The following is a 21,511-nucleotide window of genomic DNA, read 5'->3' on the forward strand; positions in this document are numbered from 1 at the left end:
TCAGTACATATTTGCAAAAGGGCTTTTGTAAAGAGGTGTGTCAGTGTCATTTCACCCCTCCTCCAGTGTCACCTCTAACCAGCATTGAATGAAAGAAATTGGATCTCTTTCTTTGTGATTAAAAGTTCTTCACTTCAATTTTCATTTTTTTGATTTCTCATGAGAATTAACATTTTGTATCTTTGCTGTTAATTATATATATGTTATATAAATTATCTGTTCATGAACCTTGCCTTTATCACTGAGGTTTTGTATTTATCCAATAGATGTCAGTGACCTCTTTATTGATAATAATTTTTTTTCGTGTTTACTGTGAATGTTTTCTAAAATTTGTTGTTTGCCTTTAGTTTTATTCATTTTTCAATAGATCTTTTAAATAATTTTATGGTGAAATCTATCATTTCCTCTGTGATTTCCAACATTGCTTTAAAGATTAGATTGTCTTCCCCATCTACAGGATTGGTAAATATGTAATTCTGGTGTTTTCCCTTATTTTTAATGGTTTAAAATTTATTCAATAATTTTTATACTTACTTAATTTATAAAAATATTATTGTATTTACACCAACAGTTGAAATGTCAAAGCAGACTTAATTATATCATATAACTTATCAAAACCAAAGTTTGCTAATGACTCAAATGATACAAGTAAAATGAGACAAAGATGTAATATTTCTTCCTGTAGAACTTGGCATCTTCCAACTTGTCCTTTGATCCCACCGTAGGATGCCTTTGGTTTTGAATTAACAGATGACTTTTGAATGATATTTGTAGAAACCTTGTTCTCAAAGGATGCCGTTTTTGTTTGGAGCTCTGCATTGTTTTTTAATCTTCATAGTTATACAGATAATGCCTATGTGATAAATACCCATTCTCCTATGAGCAATGCCCCATAAATCCCAGATATTTTTAATTGGCTATTTGGACAGATAATGCATGTCAAGTTTCTTCTTTGAATAAGGCCACTGGTCAATACCATTTTTATGTTTACAAGGAGGTATGATCAAATCCGTTACTCTCTCAGCCATCACCTCAGTAGGATGATGATACCTAAGTAGGAGCTCACAAGCCTGCTGTGATCTCTTTACTCCCAAATTACATACGTTCATTTTTGAATTAAAATAGTGCTAATCCAGAATTGCAATCCATTATCTGTCTCCTCCTTGAGGCTTATCCTGCACCCTAGAGGCAGTGATTTTCCTCATTAATTATCTAATGAAAACACTTATTTGATGATAGGCAACTTGACTCACTGGAAACTCTAACTCCTCTTATCCATTTTCCTAATATAATTATACCTTTAATTTCAATTAAACTTTTTATCAGATTTAATTATTATGATGATGGATTGTACATTGTTTAGCCAAGTAATGTATCATGCATAGTTATCTTATTTCCTTTATTTCAACTTTTTTTTTTTCTGGAGTTAATAATTGCTTAATTGTCCTTAGGTATTTGACTAAATCCTCCCATGCTATAAAGCTCTATAATATGCTTGTCAGGACAGTATTCCACATAGTCTAGTCTGTCAGATAATATGTCTTCTTATTCTCTTCAAGCAGCCCTCCTGGAGCACATCAACTTCCTGTTCCAACATGGACTAGATGCTTTCTTCCCCTGTGGCAGAGTTGGAGACTTCCCTTCATTCTACTTGTGGGGATTCCTTTTGACTCTTTTTTACCTTGAATATCCCGTTTCTTCAATTTCCCACCTTCCTATTTCTTGGTTTACTTCATTGTACTGATAGATTACATCTTCCAGGAGCTTCCAAAGAAAGGGTGCAAGGGAGTTACCTTTTTAGAAAATCCATGTCTGAAAGTATCTTTGTTTTTCCTTCCACACTTGAATGATAGTTGAGTGTGGAATTCTAGATTCAAAATAATTTTCCCTCAAAAATTTGAAGGTGCTATCGTTATCTTCTAACTCCCATTGTTGCATTTAGAAGTCTGATGCCATTCTTCTTTCCCATCCATCATATATTACCCTCTGTTTTCCCTTTAGAAGGTTTTAGAAACTTTTTTATCCCTGTACTCCATTATTTCCCATTGATGACTTTGGTGTGAAGCTTTTATCTTTACCACTGTCCTAAGTTCTTGTGGAGCTTTTCACTCTAGAAGCTTATGTCCTTCAGTTCTATAAAGTTTTCCTAAATTGCTTCCTTGAAAAACTCCTTCCCATTATTTTCTTATTTCTTTCTCTGACTCATATTGGTTAGATTTTGTACCTCTTTGATTATATTATATATTTTAATTATCTTACATATTCTCCCTTATTATCCTTTTTCTCATCTTTTCATTTTATTTCCCAGGATATCTTTTTCTGACTTGACTATTTTATGTCTTAAAAAGTTATCTTGGTGATTTCAAACTGACAAGATTTTTGAACTTTTTTCTATTTATTTACTTATAGACTTTTTTTTTTAAATGAAAGCAGCACTTTTTTTTTTTTTTTTTTTTGGTGGTATGTGGGCCTCTCACTGTTGTGGCCTCTCCCGTTGCGGAGCACAGGCTCTGGACGCTCAGGCTTAGCGGCCATGGCTCACGGGCCTAGCCGCTCCGCGGCATGTGGGATCTTCCCGGACCGGGACACGAACCCGTGTCCCCTGCATCGGCAGGCGGACTCTCAACCACTGCGCCACCAGGGAAGCCCGAAAGCAACACTTTTTATCTGTATGTTATAAATTATTTGAATTTCTGTTGACTACACTGTCTCAATTTTTGCTGAATCATTTTTCCTTTATTTCTGTCTCCCTCATGTTGAGGAGTTCCTTAAATGTCTGTTGATTCTTTCCTATTACGTTTCTTAGTGAATCTCACAATGCTGACTTCAGCATCAACTATTACATCATTTCCTGACAATCTGGATGCCAATGAATGTTTTAATTTGGGGGGGGGAACCAAAATATTAGTATGTGAGACTTTAATCTTGAGAAACAGTTTCTCCAGAAACTGTTTCTCTAATAACATGTTGGGTAGAATGTAGCTTTATATAAATGAAATAGAGATATCTAAATGGTGTCATAATATGGCAAAACAGTGCTTTGTTTTTAAAGATATAACCAATCTATTATTTCAGTGATTATCCCCAGTTGCCAGTATGCAAATAGGCAGAACATCTTAGATGTGCTATTTCTTGTAGTGTGCCATAATATTGTCTTTTCCTAGGATTTCTCATGACAAGAGTTGGGGGTGACACAATGATGAACACTATCTACACATTTCTTCTATTCCACATGTCCTAACTTCCTGCCAAAGCATCTATTAATTCCACTGGTATAATAAAAGCACTTGTAAGATACATGAGTTTTTGCATCAGAAATTGGTTTCTTTCCAGGGACTTACACTCCCATAAACTTGTAAGATTCTTGAGTTTTCATTAAGGATTACAAACGTCTCCAAGGTAAGTTTCAAAAAGTATAGATTTTCAATTCTGGTTTCTGGTTCACTGTGTAAGAGGCTTGAAAGTTACTGCTCCATCCTTACAGCAAGTACAAAAGCTAAACAAACTGAAAAATCAACAAATCTTTTTAGATCTATAAGAGAAGTGAGGTCACAGGGCAGATTCATGCTCCTGAAAATGGAAAGAGTCATGGGCAAATACAGAGAATCACAACTTGCTGGAATGGAAGTTACTTCAGGAATCAATGCCTGAGGAAGGAAACCTGTATTGTAATTGATGAATTGCTGGAGGTTCAGCATGGACAAGTCTGAGAGAAAATCTCCATGGAGCCCCAGTCATTAGGGGCTCTGATAGTTTTGTGAATTTTACCTCCAGGAGCTTGACTTGATTCTCTCAGTGAATATAGGAGAAAGATCCCCTCATGTTTCTGGCAGGGGTGAGGAAAAGGAATAATTTTGAAATATGCCAGAACATTCTGTTCTGCTTAACAGGGTCTGCCCTCAGGAGAAACTATTTGACCAGGTCCTGCTAAGGTTTTATCAGAACCTCACTGATCTCAGGGAAGGGAAATATCCAACTCCAGCGTCCTGTAACCTTCTATGTGGGAGAAGAGAAATACCCAACTCAGCCCACTCTAGCCATTTAGTCCCAGATTGGTGGTGGTGGGGCACAGATTGAGAAGCACATGTAAAATTCATGTGCTAAAGTCTAGAGACACAGGCTCACCTAAAGACTGAGATCTAATCATAGCATTATAGAATGTTTCCCCTCTCCCCACAACTTACTACCACATTACTAAAGGTCTGTTTTCAGCAGTTCCTTTTACCCAGTACATCATGTCTAAGGATCAAGAAAAAAGTACAAGACATACTAAAAGGTGAAAAACACAGTTTGAAGAGACAGAACTAGCATTGAAAACCAGATGCTGATATGGCAGAGGTGTTGGAATGATCACATTGGGAATTTAAAGAAACTATGATTAATATGCTTAGGACTCTAATGGATAAAGTAAGCAGCATGCAAGAACAGTTGGGCAATATAAGCAGAGATGAAAATTCTAAGAAAGATCCAGAAGAAGTGTTATAGATCAAAAAACACTGGAACAGAAATGAAGAGTCATTGATAGGAGTATTAGTAGATGGGACATGGCTGAGGAAATAATCTATGTGCTTGAGGATATCTCAATAGATATCTCCAAAGAAAAGCAAGGATAGAAAAGACTGAGGAAAAAAAACCAAAAAAAACAGACTATCTACATACTGTGGGACAACTACAAAGTATGTAATATATGTATACTGGAAAGACCAGTGGGAGAAGAAAAAGAAAGTAACAAGAAATATTTGAAACATAATGACTGGAATTTCGTCCAAATTAAAGTCAGACACCAAACCATGGATCCAGTAAGCTCAGAGAATACCACACAGGATGAATGGCAAAAACTACACCTAGGCGTATCACTTTCAAACTGCAGAAAAATCAAAGATTAAAAAATCCTGAGAATGCATGCACCCCGATGTTCATTGCGGCACTATTTACAGTAGCCGGGACATGGAAACAACCTAAATATCCATTGACAGAGGAATATATAAAGAAGATGTGGTACATATATACAATGGAATATTACTCAGCCATAAAAAGGAATGAATTAATGCCATTTGCAGCAACATGGATGGATCTAAAGATTGTCGTACAAAGTGAAGTAAGAAAGAAAGAGAAGGACAAATACCATATAATATTTATGTGGAATCTAGAAAAATGGTACACATGAACTTATTTGCAAGGCAGAAATTTAGTCACAGATGTAGAAAACAGACTTATAGTTATCAAGGGTGGAAGGGTGTTGGGATGAATTGGGAGATTGGGATTGACATATATACACTACTATATATAAAATAGATAACTAATGAGAACCTACCGTATAGCACAGGGAATTCTACTCAGTGCTCTGTGGTGACCTAGATGGAAAGGGAATCTAAAAGAGTGGATATATGTATATGTATAACTGATTCACTTAGCTGTACAGCAGAAACTAACAGAACATTGTAAAGCAACTATACTCTAATAAAAATTAATTTTAAAAAATCCTGAAGTAATTCAGAGGAAAAAACACATACTATATTGAGGAGCAAAGATAAGAATTATATGTGACTTCTTCTCACAAACTATGCAAGCAAGAAGAGAATGGAGGGAAATATATAAAGTGTTGAGAGACCAAAAAACACCAATCTAGAATCCTGTACCTTGAGAAATTATCCTTCAAAAGTGAAGGAGAAATAAAGACTGTTTCAGAAAAACAAAAATTGAGGGGATTTGTTGCCAATAGACCTGCCTTGAAAGAAATAGTAAAAGAAGTTCTTTAGCGAGAAGAAAAATGTTATAGGTGAGAAACTTAGGTCTATATAAAGAAACGAGCACTGGAGACAAAATAAATAAAGGTAAAATAAGATTTTTTATTTTTCATATTCTTGATCTGACGTTTAAGTTTATTCAACATAATAACGCAACAGTATTTATTTATATATATGTTTATGTATACTTATATGTAAGTGAAATTAATGACAATAATGAAACAATGACAGTAATCAAACAATTATGCTATAAGTACGTTAAGGAAGGTAGGGAGGAATTAGGATTATTTTGTTATTAAAAAGGTCCTTGCAGATAAAGACAAATACTCTGTTTTCACTTGTATGTGGAATATAAAAAATAAATGAATATATTGGGTTGGCCAAAGAGTTCATTTGGGTTTTCCCATAACATCTTATGGGAAAACCCAAATGAACTCTTTGGCCAACCCAATTTATAACAAAACAGGAACAGACTTACATATATAGAGAACAAACTAGTGGTTACCAGTGGGAAGGGGAAAGAGGTATAGGGGTATCTCATGTATGCAAGGCTGGTTCACATTCAAAACTCAATTAACCAGTTTTCTTATCAGTAAAAAAAAGGATAATTGGTAGCTTCCTTGCATACTTGGCAAAGCGGAAAGCACTGTGCAAAGTAAAAGCACTAGAGGAATGGAAGGTATATTTTAAACAAGCAAACTATAACTTAAACCAGTGAAATATATTTTATAGATACAACCCCCAAATATTAGTTTTCTCTGTTAAGAACATTCCTTAGGAATTTATCCTAAGAAAACAAAGGAATATATAAAGATGTTCATTAGAGCATTACCAATGATGGTGAAATACTGGGAGTAACCTAAATGTCCAGCAATAGGGGATTGGGTAATTAGATTATACTATGAGTTTATTAAGGAATGCTATACTTCTAAGAAAATTCATGATATCTTGTTTTAAAAAAAGTGCAGATTACAAAATGTGTTATATGGCCCCACTTTTGGGTTATGGAAATATATATGTGTATATGAAAAATTGTATGTAGACAAAACATAAACAGTAATGATTTCTGAGTGGGTAGAGTATAGATAATTTGGGATGATTTTTTGTGTTTTTACAGTTTTCTTTATGAAGAACATAAAACTTTTTTTATTAGAAAGAAAAATCATTAAGCCATCACATTAACAGGCTAAGGAAGAAAATATCACATGATCATATCAAGTAGATGCAGAAGAACATTTTACAAAATCCATTACCCATATATACATTTAAAAAATTCAGTAAATGAGTGATGGAGGGGAACTTTCTCAACTTGACAGAAAATATCTATGAAAACCCCCCACATCTAACATCATTCTTAATGGTGAGAAACTTGAAGCTTTCTCACTAAGAACAGAAACCAGGCTAGGATATCCCCTCTCACCACTATTTCTCAACATTGTACTGGAAGACTTAGCTAACGCAATAAGACACAAAAAGGAATTGAAAGGTATACAGATTAGGAAGGAAGAACTAAAACTGCCTTTGTCTGTGGGTGACATGATTGTCTATAGAAAATCTGAGTAAATTAAAAGAAAACAAAACTAGAACTAATAAGCTATTATAGTAAGGTTGCAGGATACAGGCTAATATACAAAAGTCAGTTGCTTTCCTGTATACAAGTAATGTAAAATGGAATTTAAAATTAAATACAAAATACCATTTATATTAGCACCCAACAAAAATGAAATACTTAGGTATAAATTGAACAAAATACTTAATAAGAGCTATATGAGCAGCACTACAAAGCTCTGATGAAGGATATCAAAGAAGAATTAAATAAATGGAGCAATATTCCATGTTAATGCATGGAAAGATTCAGTATTGTCAAGTTGGCAGTTCTTCCCAACTTTATCTAGCGGTTCAATGCATTCCCAGTCAAAATCCCAGCAAGTTATTTTGTGGATATTGACAGACATATTGATTCAAAGTTTATATGAAAAGGGAAAAGACCCACAGTGGTCAACATGCTATTGAGCAAACAGAACAAAGTTAGAGGACAGACACTACCCAACTTCAAGAGTTACTACAAAGGTACAATAATCAGGAAAGTTTAGTATTGACAAAACTAGACAAATAGATCAATGGAACAGAAAAAAGAGCCCAGAAACAGGCCTGCATAAGTATAGTCAACTCATCTTTGACAAAGGAGTAGAGGCAGTACAATTTGGAATAGCCTTTTTAAAGAATGGTACTGAATAACTGGACATCCACAAGCAAAAACAATGAATCTAGACACAGACTTTATACCCTTCACAAAAAATTAACTCAAAATGGATTGAAGACCATAATGTAAAATGCAAAACTATAAAACTCATGGAAAATAACATAGGAAAACATCTCTAAAATGACCTTGGGTTTGGCAGTGACATTTTAGGTACAACAACAAAGTCAAGATCTATGAAAGAATAAGCTGGACCTAATTAATATTAAAAATTTATGCTCTGCAAAAGACAGTATTAAGATACCAAATGACAAGCTGCTGACTGGGAGAAAATATTTGCAAAAGACATATACAGAGAATTCAAAATGCAACAATAAGAAAAACCAATTAAAACATGGGTCAGAGATCTGAACATACACCTTACTAAAGGAGATATACTGATGGCAGATAAGCACATGAAAAAATGCTCCACATCATATGTTATCAAGAAAATGCAAATTAAAACAACAATAAGATACCACTATACACCTATTAGCATGGCCAGAATCCAGAACACTGACAATGCTAAATGCTGATGAGGATGTGAACAACAGGAGCTGATGTGAATGCAATTGCTAGTGAGATTGCATTGCTGATGGGATTGAAAGATAATATTGCTTCTTTGGAAGACAGTTGGGCATTTGGTGGTTTCTTCCAACACTAAACATACTCTTATAATACGATCCAGCAGATCACTCTCCTTGGTATTTACCTAAAAGAGTTGAAAACTCATATTCACACAAAAACCTGCATGTAAATTTTATGGCAGCTTTGTTCATAATTGCCAAAATTTGGAAGCAACCAAGATGTCCTTCCAAATCTTGTTTATCCGAGTAGGTGAATGGATAAACTGTGGTACATCCAGACAGTGGAATATTATTTAGCACTAAAAAGAAATGAGCTATCACATCATGAAAAGACATGGAAGAACCTTAAATGTACATTACTAAGTGAAAGAATCTAATCTCACAAGCCTACGTACTGTATCATTCCAACTATAACATTTTGGAAGATGTAAAACTATGGAGGCAATAAAAAAGATCAGTAGCTTCCAAGGGTTGTGGGGAGAGAGAGACAAATAGACCACAGAGGATTTTGAGGGCAGTGAATCTCCTCTGTATGAAACTATAGTGGTGGATAGATGTCACTATACATTTGTTCAAACCTAGAGAATGTACACCATGAATGATCACTAATGTAAACAGTGGGCATTAGCTTATAATGATGTGTCATTGCAGGTTCCTGTGTAACGAATGTACCGCCGTGGTAGAGGATGTTGATAATGGAAGAGACTGTGTGTGTGGCAGTGGTGAGGGGGTTATATGGGAAATCTCTGCTCAGTTCTGTGAATCTAAAATTGCTCTAAAAATCTATTAAAAATATAGGGGTTTCCAGCAGATAATATCTTCTCTAATGTATTTTTACATATGATTCCATTCCTAATCTTCCATGAATAGCCATTTTCTCCATAGAGCTTTTCTGTTTCATGTATAGAATGTTTTTTGATATGGCATCTATATATTTTCCCTATATTCCAATAATTTTTCCTTCTATATTTCTTTTCACTTCCGTACTTCTGCATTGGTGAAATTTTACTGTGGACATCATTTTAACTTTGTCTATTTTTTTCCTGAGATTAATATTTAGTATATTTTATACTCTTATTGACTCAAGGGTACATTTTATATTTTACTTGTAATTAACTACCATTACAAAATGGGAACTTACAGATGTGATAAACCAAGATATTCCTGAAATGTTTTTAAACATAATTTTATTTTCTGGCTGGAAATACAAAAATAGGTAGAAAATTTAAATGTAAAGTAAAAATTATCTGTGAGCTTATGTCTATTAGTATTTTAACAGTGTATTTGCTTTCCTCTCACAGTGTTGCAAGCACCAGTGACATTTTCCAGCACTGATTTTATATTTGAAATCCCATTACATACTATGGATCCTAATAAAAGTGTCACAAAAACTCAGGTGTGTATAGAGAATTGTTGCAATTTACATTTTTTTTTCTGATTATGGTTTTCAGTTTATTAAGGTGATTATTCTGAAGGATGTGTTTTAAGAATACTTTCATTTTAGAGAACTTGCATATATATATATATATATATATATATATATATATGTATATATAGACCGTATTTCTCAGAAGTAATAATCAAAGTATACAAATGTATAAAGCCACTTATTTTATATATGTATATTTTAATAGGACTATTCAAAATATATTAAATTGAATGGTTATCCCTCTTTCTTTATACAAATGGAAGCTATGATTAAAATTAACGTGAAATATGTTCCATACAGGTGAGGAAATGGGAGAGGCAATAATAAAAATTGAAAAAGTCCAGATATATAATACAGTCACTTCTATGATAATCTACTCTTTATTTCTTATCTTTCTGCCTCTCTTCTAATTATGAATCCATCTGGAAAGAAAAAAAAGAGAGACTTGCATAATAAAGAAGCTCAGGCATACATTGTAGAAATTTATATTGGTAGTGCCCCTTTTTTTGTCTTTTATATCAGTTTTCCTGCATTTGTAAATACAGTCCCTTATATTGTAAAAGATACTTTGCTGATGTATAGTGTAATTAGAATAATGATCCTGAGCATGGGAGATTATCTGAGATTATGTAGGTGGTCCCAGTCTAATCACATGAAGAGTTAAGAACAGAGAACCTTTCCTGACAGTGGTCAGAAGGATATGTGATGATAGAAGAGGGGTCAGAGAGATGTGATGTTGCTGGATTTGAAGATAGTGCAAGGAGGCCACCAGCTAAAGAATTTGTCTGAACTCTAGAAACTGAGACTGGCGAGGAAACAGATTCTTCTCTAGAACCTCCGGAAGGTATCACAGTTCTTTCTAACACCTTGGTTTTAGTCCAGTGATATCTGCATTGACCTTCTAATCTACAAGACTGTAATGAGATAAATTTGTTTTGTTTTAAACCACTAACTTTGTGGTAATTTGTTATGGCAGCAATAAAAATCCTAAAGTAAGCTATATATCAGTATCACATTTAGAATAGGCTATAACTGTTAGAGAAAATTGAAATAAGAATTGGTTAAAATTGGTTGCTTCTGGGAAGCAGGACTGTTGATGAGGAGGAGCTGAGTGGGCCAACTTTTTTTTTTTTTTTTGCGGGGGGTGGTACGCGGGCTTCTCACTGTTGTGGCCTCTCCCGCTGCGGAGCACAGGCTCCGGACGCGCAGGCTCAGCAGCCATGGCTCACGGGCCCAGCCACTCCACGGCATGTGGGATCTTCCCGGACCGGGGCACGAACCCGTGTCCCCTGCATCAGCAGGCGGACTCTCAACCACTGCGCCACCAGGGAAGCCCAGGCCAACTGTTTTGTAAGTGTATTTTAACTATTGGTGTAAGCTATGCACATGTATCATTTTGATGAAATTATAAAGAAAAATAACCATACTACACATGCTAAACTAATTAAAGGATGTTTCTCCATAGATGACTGGAACAGTTCAATTCTTAGGATATAGAAAGTGGATAGTATGTTAGAGATCTTATACCATTTCCTCAATTTCAGAATGAGAAATATGAGGCATTCATATAACTGGTATGATACCATGGTCACCTTCTGTATTAAAAGATGTTTTCTTTATTAGGTGCAAATGAACTTCGTTATAAAGTACACACATATTAGAGCTAAATAGGTGTCTCAGTACTTAGAGACATCTGGGAGTAAAATTGCCTCATTTTTTTATCTTGAATATTTTAAATCAATCATGCTTTAGAAAGAAAGTGTGTTATTTTGTTGTGGTGACAATTGCATGGATCATTCTACACACTTCCAATTTGGAAGAATAAAGTTTAAAAAAACCTGGTTGAAGCTTTTATTTTCATAGCGAGTTGCACTGGAAAGATGAGTTTCCACACAAGTCATGTACATAGCTCCCAGATTTATAGGAACATCATCACAAAGACAGTGCAGAGACTTTCTGCATACACTTTACACAACTTTCCCCAATGTTAACACCTTATACAACCAGAGAACAATTTTTTAACACTGAGAAGTTAACATTAGTAAAATATTATTAACTAAACAACAGACTATTCACATTTCACCAGGTATTTACTAAGGTCCTTTTACTGTACTAGGGTCCAATCCAGGATACCATATTGCATTTAGTCTCCTCTAATGTATGACAGGTTCTCAATCTTACTAATTTTTTATGACCATGTTAATTTAAAAAAATACTGGTCTGGCTTTTTTTTTTTCTAGAATGTTCTTTAATTTCAGTTTGTCTTATATTTTCCACCTTGACTAGGCTCAGTTCTTATTTTCCATGGACTTTGGGGAAGAATGTCACAGAGGTGAAATGTGCTTTTTGTCATATCATGTGAAGGGAGGACATGGTATCAGTATACATGCCAGGTTTCTCCACTGTAAAGTTGGAGAAACTATTTTTCCCTTTCCACACTCTATGCTTTGGAAGTGAGTCATCTATTTCAGCCCAGACTCAAGGGGTAGGGGACAAGCTCCACCTTCTGGAGGGGATATTTACATATATTATTTGGAATTTTTCTGTAAGAGAGGTTATTTCCTCTCTCCATTTATTTATTTAGTTAGTTAGTTACTTAATATATCGCTGTGACCTCACATATATTTATTCCATACTTTTAGTTTTAATCCAATGTTACATTTTTTATTTTGTTGTTAAAACTGTTCCAGCTTTGGCCATAAGGACCTCTTTTAGATTGGCCCTTTGATATACTCCCTTCTTTATGATTTTAAAGCATTCTCTTACTTCCTTTGCTACAAAATGGTCCAGGGTCACTTTTTTAACATCTTTATTAGAGTATAATTGCTTTACAATGGTGTGTTAGTTTCTACTGTATCACAAAGTGAATCAGCTATACGTATACATATATCCCCATATCCCCTCCGTCTTGCGTCTCCCTCCCACCCTCCCTATCCCACCCCTCTAGGTTGTCACAAAGCACCGAGTTGATCTCCCTGTGCTATGCGGCTGCCTCCCACTAGCTATCTATTTTACATTTGATAGTGTATATAAGTCCATGCCACTCTCTCACTTTGGCCCAGCTTACACTTCGCCCTCCCCGTGTCAAGTTCATTCTCTACGTCTGCATCTTTATTCCTGTCCTGCCCCTAGGTTCTAAAAAACGTTTTTTTTTCCCCCTTAGATTCCATATATATGTGTTAGCACACAGTATTTGTTTTTCTCTTTCTCACTTACTTCACTCTGTATGACAGACTCTGGGTCCATCCACCTCACTACAAATTACTCAGTTTCATTTCTTTTTATGGCTGAGTAATATTCCATTGTATATATGTGCCACATCTTCTTTATCCATTCATCTGTTAATGGACACTTAGATTGCTTCCATGTCCTGGCTATTGTAAATGGAGCTGCAGTGAACATTGTGGTACATGACTCTTTGAATTATGGTTTTCTCGTGCACCAGGAAACAAAGAGGGAAGAAGAAGTCTCTTGCCTCTTTGGCAGCTCCAGACTTATTCCCGGACTCCCTCCCGGCTAGCCGTGGCGCACTAGCCCCCTTCAGGCAGTGTTCACGCAGCCAACCCCAGTCCTCTCCCTGGGATCTGACCTCCGAAGCCTGAGCCTCAGCTCCCAGTCCCCACCCATCCCGGCGAGTGAGCAGACAAGCCTCTCCGGCTGGTGAGTGCTGGTCGGCACCAATCCTCTGTGTGGGAATCTCTGCTTTGCCCTCTGCACCTCTGTTGCTGCACTCTCCTCCGTGGCTCTGAAGCATCCCCCCTCCGCCACCTGCAGTCTCCGCCCGTGAACGGGCTTTCTAGCGTGTGGAAACTTTTCCTCCTTCACAGCTCCCTCCCACTGGTACAGGTCCCATCCCTATTGTTTTGTCTCTGTTTTCTCTTTTTTCTTTTGCCCTACCCAGGTACGTGGGGAGTTTCTTGCCTTTTGGGAAGTATGAGGTCTTCTGCGCACGTTTAGTATGTGTTCTGTAGTAGGAGTTGTTCCGCATGTAAATGTATTTTTGATGTATTTGTGGAGAAGATGGTGATCTCTCCGTCTTATTCCTCTGCCATCTTGAAGGTCTCCCTCCCAGGGTCACTTTTATTTTAGTTGTTCCAGCTCTTGAGTCACCATTTTCTCGAAGAAACCTCATTATCTTTTACAGGAGAATGGTATTTAGAAACCAAGATCTGTACACTAGGTGTGCTTGCTGCTACCGTGGTGTCACGTGTTCTAGGCCCTTTTGGCCTAGAAAGGAAGTATTTGTACTAATCCATGAGTACACATATATTGGTAATTATCTATCTGTCTATCTACCTGTCTATCATCTATTTATATGTCTTTTCCTGTTTGTTTATCTAAACATGAATTCAAACTGATAACTCTGACTATAATCCAGCACCACAAGGTTCATTTCAGTCTTTCTCCCTTGTCATTTTTAACTCTGACAGTGAGAAATCTGACTCTCTTGTTTATAATATATTTACTTATTTTTTAACTCTGGTGGACTTAGTAAAGAAGTTTCAGAATTTTTAACCTGTACCCTTTTAGAATTCTTAACATATTTTCCAACTAGGGTACAGTGTTTACAAAGAGTATCTTTTTGTCTTTAGCTTTATAGTTTCCAGTCAAAACACAGTTTTCCAGAATTAGTTAGGACACTCCTTACCACCCACACTACCTTTGGTGAGGTTATTTCCTACATTTGTGATATAACTTGTCACAGTCTACAGTCCATGCTGGGATCCCCAGCATCTTGGTTGATTGTTTTTAATTTACATACCTTTAAGTTCACTCTTTGCAGTATACAGTTGTATGAGTTTTTAAAAATGTATAGAATAATTTATTTACTACTTCAGTGCCATACAGAACAGTTTCATTACACTAAAAATTCTCTGTATAACCCCTTAGCAATCACCTACTTCTCTTTCCACTGACACTTGGCAGCAATTGATTTTTTTTTTCCACCCACAAAATTGTGCATTTCCAGAATGACAGGTAATTTAATTATACAGTATGTAGAAATTTGGGTCTGGCATCTTTCACTTAACAAAATATATTTAATCTTCACTTATGTTTTTGCATGAATTAATATTTTACTTATTTTGTCACTGAATTTTATCCCATTGTATGGATGTACCACAGTTTGTTTATACATTCATTTGTTGATGGAAATCTTGTTTGTTTCTGCTTCCATTGGTTGGTGATTATGAACAAAGCTATTATAAACATTCACATACAGATTTTTGTGTGAACATAAATTTTCAATTTACTTAAGAAAATACCTAAGAGTAGGATTACTGGGTCACTTGGTAGACATATGTTTAACATTATAAGAAGCTGTCAAACTGTCTTCCAAAGTGACTGTACCAATTTGCATTCTCACCATCATGAATGAAGGTTCTTGTTACTCTGTGTCCTTGCTAACTAGCATAGCTCCTTTGAGTACTTTTCATAGTTGTTGACAGGCTGCGAACATATTTGCATACCCCTTTGTTTGCCTAACATCACTTTTAAAACATTTTATCTATGATTACCACATTTAATTGCTTGACTTTGTGCCTAGGACTATCAAGTTGCTACAGCAATACAAACTAAATTTTATATTGCATATTATAATCTTTATAAATCTCTTATTTTTTATGTGTGAACAGGATCTTGTTTTACATAATACTTCAAAAAAAGATTTAGAGTGGAATTTGGATACTAGTAATACTGGTAAACTTTTCGAAGATGGCATATTCAAATTTAGCATACTCAGTGGGACTCTGCGACCAATTGAAGAGTGTAATGTTTCTATAAATTTCTGTCCAGGTAGGTAATTTTCTGTATTTGTTGTTGTTTCTGTATCAGTTTATCCTTCACATATTTTATTTTATCAAGTATATAAAAGTTTAGATTATTTGTTATATGTTCTTAAAACAGTTTTAAGACATTTCTTACTAAAATTTTGTGGTAGCTGTTATTATAAATGACACCCAATGATCCTTACCTCCTGGTATTCATGCTGTTATGTAGTCCCCTCCCACATCAAGTAGAGCTAATATATGACCCATGGGATATTATGGATGTGATGGTGTGTGACTTCTAAGGCTAGATCAGAAAAGGCACTGCAACATATCTGACTTTTCCTCTTGGATTGCTTGCTTTTTAATAATTGGTATGGCAAATTTTCTTTCACTAAACATATATTTCAAAACTTTTTGGCAATTCTTATACATTTACTTTTCTAAATGAACTGTAGGTTATTTTTTCCAGTTTCTAGAAAACGGCATATAATTGAGTTTTTTCCCTGCAAAGAATAACATGCTTTTACAGTAATTAAGGTGTCATTTTATATGCATCATTATGTAAAGAACAAGAATATCTTTTCCCCACTAAATTATCTTGGTACCTTGTTGAAATTCAGTTGACCGTAAACAGAGTTGTTTATTTCTCTTAACCTGGTCTTAGAGAATGGCCTGTGAAGTATTCCCTCCATTTCTGTTTTTGTGAAGATTGATATTAATTCTTCATGAAATGTTTGGTACATTTCACCAATGAAGTTGTTTGGGTTTTGGCTGTTCTAAGTTGGAAGTCTTTTGATTCCTTCTTCAATCCCTTTCTATAAGTCTATTCAGATTTTATATTTCTTCTTGGGTCAGTTTAAGTACTTTGTGTCTTTCTAGAAATTTGCACGTTTCTTCTAGATTATCTAATTTGTTTGTATACAGCTGTACATTGTGTTTCCTTATAATCCTTCTATTAAATTTCTGTAAAGTTAGTATTTATTTTACCTTTTTTATTCATGACTTTGGTAATTTGAATCTTCTCTCTTTTTTTTTCCTTGGTCATTCTTGCTAACGGTTTTAAAAATTTGATAATGTTTTCAAAGACCAACTTTTGATTTCCTTAATTTTTTCCTATACTTTAATTTCTGTTTTAATATTTATTATTTTCTCTATTCTACTTTGTTTGGCTATAATTTTTTTTTCCCCTTGTCTCTTATGGTGCAAGGTGTTAGGTATTGATTTAAAATATCTTTTAGATGGAGGCATTTATAGCTATAAATTTCACTCTGAGCACTGCTTTAGGTGCATCCCATAAATTTTGATATGTTTTGTTTTCCTTTTAATCTACAATTATATTTAAAAATTTACTTTGCCATTTCTTTTTTTTTTTGTTTTCTTCACTCTGACGTTTGCTGGTCAACAGTGTGTCCTCAATGGTATTATTCTGAGAAACCACAACTACTGAGCAAGGGGCTTGGGAGCAAGGGAGAAAACATTGTACAGTGTATTCAGTTCTGTTCTCTCCATCTGGAGGTAGCCTACAGGTTGATTATATTTTAATACTTTTTACATAATATTAGAATGGCACACATTGTCATCATTTTGATGGGAAGATTCACTAATCTGGCAGCTATCGTGTTTACTCCTTGTATTTTTCCCTTTTAGTTCTATTCTTTTCAGCTACAAAGATGAAGTGTTTAGTACTAAATGTGCGGGAAACATAATCATTTTTGATCTATTTCTTCCTCCCACCCATTGCTTTCCTTTCAAAAATATTTTTGTATTTTCTTTTGCTTCTATTTTCATGACAATATATTGTATCTAAGCTCTTCCTGCTGTCTTACATTGTTTGTCCTTAAATCATCTGAGATTTGCTCCCAAGAGCAAATTTATTTATTTTATGGCATTTGCTTCCAATAGCAATTTGTTACATTTATCCATTCCATTGTTAAGCAGTTCTTATTAATAAGAGATTCTTTTTTTTTTTTTTTTGCGGTACGCGGGCCTCTCACTGTTGTGGCCTCTCCCATTGTGGAGCACAGGCTCTGGACGCGCAAGCTCAGCGGCCATGGCTCATGGGCCGAGCCACTCCGCAGCATGTGGGATCTTCCTGGACCGGGGCACGAACCCGCGTCCCCTGCATCGGAAGGCAGACTCTCAACCACTGCACCACTAGGGAAGACCAGTGAGAGATTCTTAAACTTAATGTTTTGAAGGATGTAGGGATCCTCTCACAATTCAGACTATCTTAAATGTAAAAGTTAATTTATTTGACTCATCTAATGCAAAAACCTAGGAATAGATTTCCTGTCTTTAGGCATGGCTGGAACCAGGTGCTCTAAAGATTACCTGGTTTCTTTCTTATTTTTCAAGTCTGCTAAATCATTATCAGAGTCATGTGGTCATTTAAAATAGGCTTCCATTCTCTCATGTGTAGATCTGTTGAAAAAGAGATTGCTTCATTCTCACCAGTTTTAACAAAGGTATTGGGCCTGGTTACATTGGTCCAGTGGGTGATATGCCAAGCAATAGGTATCATTTGAATTGCTGGACCTCACTCAAATATCCACTACAAAAGCTTCATCCTTCAGATTGTTGTGACTTTTCTCATTTAAGATGTAGGCTTTCCAGCAGTTATCCAATAATTCTAGATAGGCTTTCTTTAAGTCCACAAGTAGATGGAAGCTGCATCAGCACAGGCTTGATTATACTATAATATACAATACACATAGTATATTATATACTATAATATACTGTACTATAATATTTGAGGAATAACACGTGCACATTATAATATTCTGCTTTTGCCTTATGCTCTTATATTTTTGCATTTAATATATCATAAATGTCTTTATAATATTAATGATAATTGTAAGCTATTTTTTAATTGGTAAAAATGGCTGACTACCTTGTTTCATCATGATGTATTCTATGGGAGTCCGAACACTGTCTGGATTCAGACTTTTGAGAGTCAAATTTCAGAGTCAAACAAATCTGTTTGAGAGTCAAACAAATTTCTGTTTGTTAAGCTCCCTAAATACCTGTCATCAGAAAAATGGACACAAAATTATTGGAATTAAATCACTAATTGAGATGGTGACTGAAAAGGATCAACGTGGTGTGTATAATTTTCTGGCTTAGATTTTATGCCATGCTTCCCAATGACCATTCATCTACTTTGCGTACATGAATTTTTCATAGTTTCCACTTTATAACCAGTATACATATCTAAGGTACAAATCTGAATCAGATCAAAAAGTTTATAATTCTAGAAAAATGTTCATGGTTGAGTAATGTATACTTATGCTGTTCTTTGTGATCATCTGTCTTTGCAGTGTATTCTGTTTTGATTTTTATTGGATTTTTTAACACCTTTATTGGAGTATAATTCCTTTACAATGGTGTGTTAGTTTCTGCTTTATAACAAAGTGAATCAGTTATACATACACATATGTTCCCATATCTCTTCCCTGTTGCATCTCCACCCTCCCACCCTCCCTATCCCACCCCTCTAGGTGGTCACAAAGAACCGAGCTGATCTCTCTGTGCTCTGTGGCTGCTTCCCACTAGCTATCTATTTTACATTTGGTAGTGTATATATGTCCATGCCACTCTCTCACTTTGTCCCAGCTTACCCTTCCCCCACCCCATATCCTAAAGTCCATTCTCTAGTAGGTCGGTGTCTTTATTCCCGTTTTGCCCCAGGTTCTTCATGAACTTTTTTTTTTTTCTTAGATTCCATATATATATGTTAGCATACGGTATTTGTTTTTCTCTTTCTGACTTATTTCACTCTGTATGACAGACTCTAGGTCCATCCACCTCTCTACAAATAACTCAATTTAGTTTCTTTTTCTGGCTGAGTAATATTCCATTGTATGTATGTGTCACATCTTCTTTATCCATTCATCTGTCGATGGATACTTAGGTTGATTCCATGTCTTGGTTATTGTATATAGAGCTGCAATGAACACTGTGGTACATGACTCTTTTTGAATTATGGTTTTCTCAGGGTATATGCCCAGTAGTGGGATTGCTGGGTCATATGGTAGTTCTATTTGTAGTTTTTTAAGGAACCTCCATACTGTTCTCCATAGTGGCTGTATCAATTTACATTCCCACCAACAGTGCAAGAGGGTTCCCTTTTCTCCACACCCTCTCCAGCATTTATTGTTTCTAGATTTTTTGATAATGGCCATTCTGACTGGTGTGAGATGATATCTCATTGTACTTTTGATTTGCATTTCTCTAATGATTAATGATGTTGAGCATTCTTTAATATGTTTGTTGGCAATCTGTATATCTTCTTTGGAGAAATGTCTGTTTAGCTCTTCTGCCCATTTTTGGATTGGGTTTTTTTTTTTTTTTTTTTGATATTGACCAGCATGAGCTGATTGTAAGTTTTGGAGATTAGCCCTTTCTCAGTTGCTTCATTTGCAAATATGTTCTCCCATTCTGAGAGTTGTCTTTTGGTCTTGTTTATGTTTTCCTTTGCTGTGCAAAAGCTTTGAAGTTTCATTAGGTCCCATTTGTTTATTTTTGTTTTTATTTCCATTTCTCTAGGAAGTGGGTCAAAAAGGATCTTGTTGTGATTTATGCCATAGAGTGTTCTGCCTATGTTTTCCTCTAAGAGTTTGATAGTGTCTTGCCTTACATTAAGATCTTTAATCCATTTTGAGTTTATTTTTGTGTATGGTGTTAGGGAGTGTTCTAATTTCATTCTTTTACATTTGCTGTCCAGTTTTCCCAGCAACAGTTATTGAAGAGGCTGTCTTTTCTCCACTGTATATTCTTGCCTCCTTCATAAAAGATAAGGTGACCATATGTGCATGGGTTTATCTCTGGGCTTTCTAACCTGTTCCATTGATCTATATTTATGTTTTTGTGCCAGTACCATACTGTCTTGATTACTGTAGCTTTGTAGTATACTCTGAAGTCCAGGAGCCTGATTCCTGAAGCTCCCTTTTTCGTTCTGAAGATTGCTTTGGCTATTCGGGGACTTTTGTGTTTCCATACAAATTGTGAATTTTTTTGTTCTAGTTCTGTAAAAAATGCCAGTGGTAGTTTGATAGGGATTGCATTGAATCTGTAGATTGCTTTGGATAGTAGAGTCATTTTCACAATGTTGATTCTTCCAATCCAAAAACATGGTGTATCTCTCCATCTATTTGTATCATCTTTAATTTCTTTCATCAGTGTCTTATAATTTTCTGCATACAGGTCTTTTGTCTTCTTACGTAGGTTTATTCCTAGATATTTTATTCTTTTTGTTGCAGTGGTAAATGGGAGTGTTTTCTTGATTTCACGTTCAGATTTTTCATCATTAGTGTATAGGAATGCCAGAGAATTCTGTGCATTAATTTTGTATCCTGCTACTTTTCCAAATTCATTGATTAGCTGTAGTAGTTTTCTGGTAGCATCTTTAGGATTCTCTATGTATAGTATCATGTCATCTGCAAACAGTGACAGCTTTACTTCTTCTTTTCCAGTTTGGATTCCTTTTATTTCTTTTTCTTCTCTGATCGCTGTGGTGAAAACTTCCAAGACTGTGTTGAATAACAGTGGTGAAAGTGGGCAACCTTGTCTTGTTCCTGATCTTAGTGGAAATGGTTTCAGTTTTTCACTGTTGAGGACGATGTTGGTTGTGCGTTTGTCATATATGGCCTTTATTATGTTGAGGAGAGTTCCCTCTATGCCTACTTTCTGTCAGGTTTTTGTCATAAATGGTGTTGAATTTTGTCAAAAGCTTTCTCTTCATC

At 35.3% G+C, this 21,511-nt stretch overlaps 1 protein-coding gene across 1 annotated transcript in view; it reads left to right on the forward strand.

Annotated features, from left to right (window-relative positions):
* CFAP47 (cilia and flagella associated protein 47) overlaps positions 1 to 21,511 on the forward strand; it is a gene marked incomplete at both ends in the record, with an annotated part of 506,613 nt that overhangs the window by 137,463 nt on the left and 347,639 nt on the right. Inside the window, 2 exon segments of the mRNA XM_082864365.1 lie at positions 9,875 to 9,969; positions 15,636 to 15,795. Of these exon segments, the coding sequence (XP_082720491.1) occupies positions 9,875 to 9,969; positions 15,636 to 15,795 (255 nt within the window).

Source organism: Leucopleurus acutus (genome assembly GCF_964270905.1).
Source record: "Leucopleurus acutus genome assembly, chromosome: X".
Classification (NCBI taxonomy): Eukaryota; Metazoa; Chordata; class Mammalia; order Artiodactyla; family Delphinidae; genus Leucopleurus; species Leucopleurus acutus.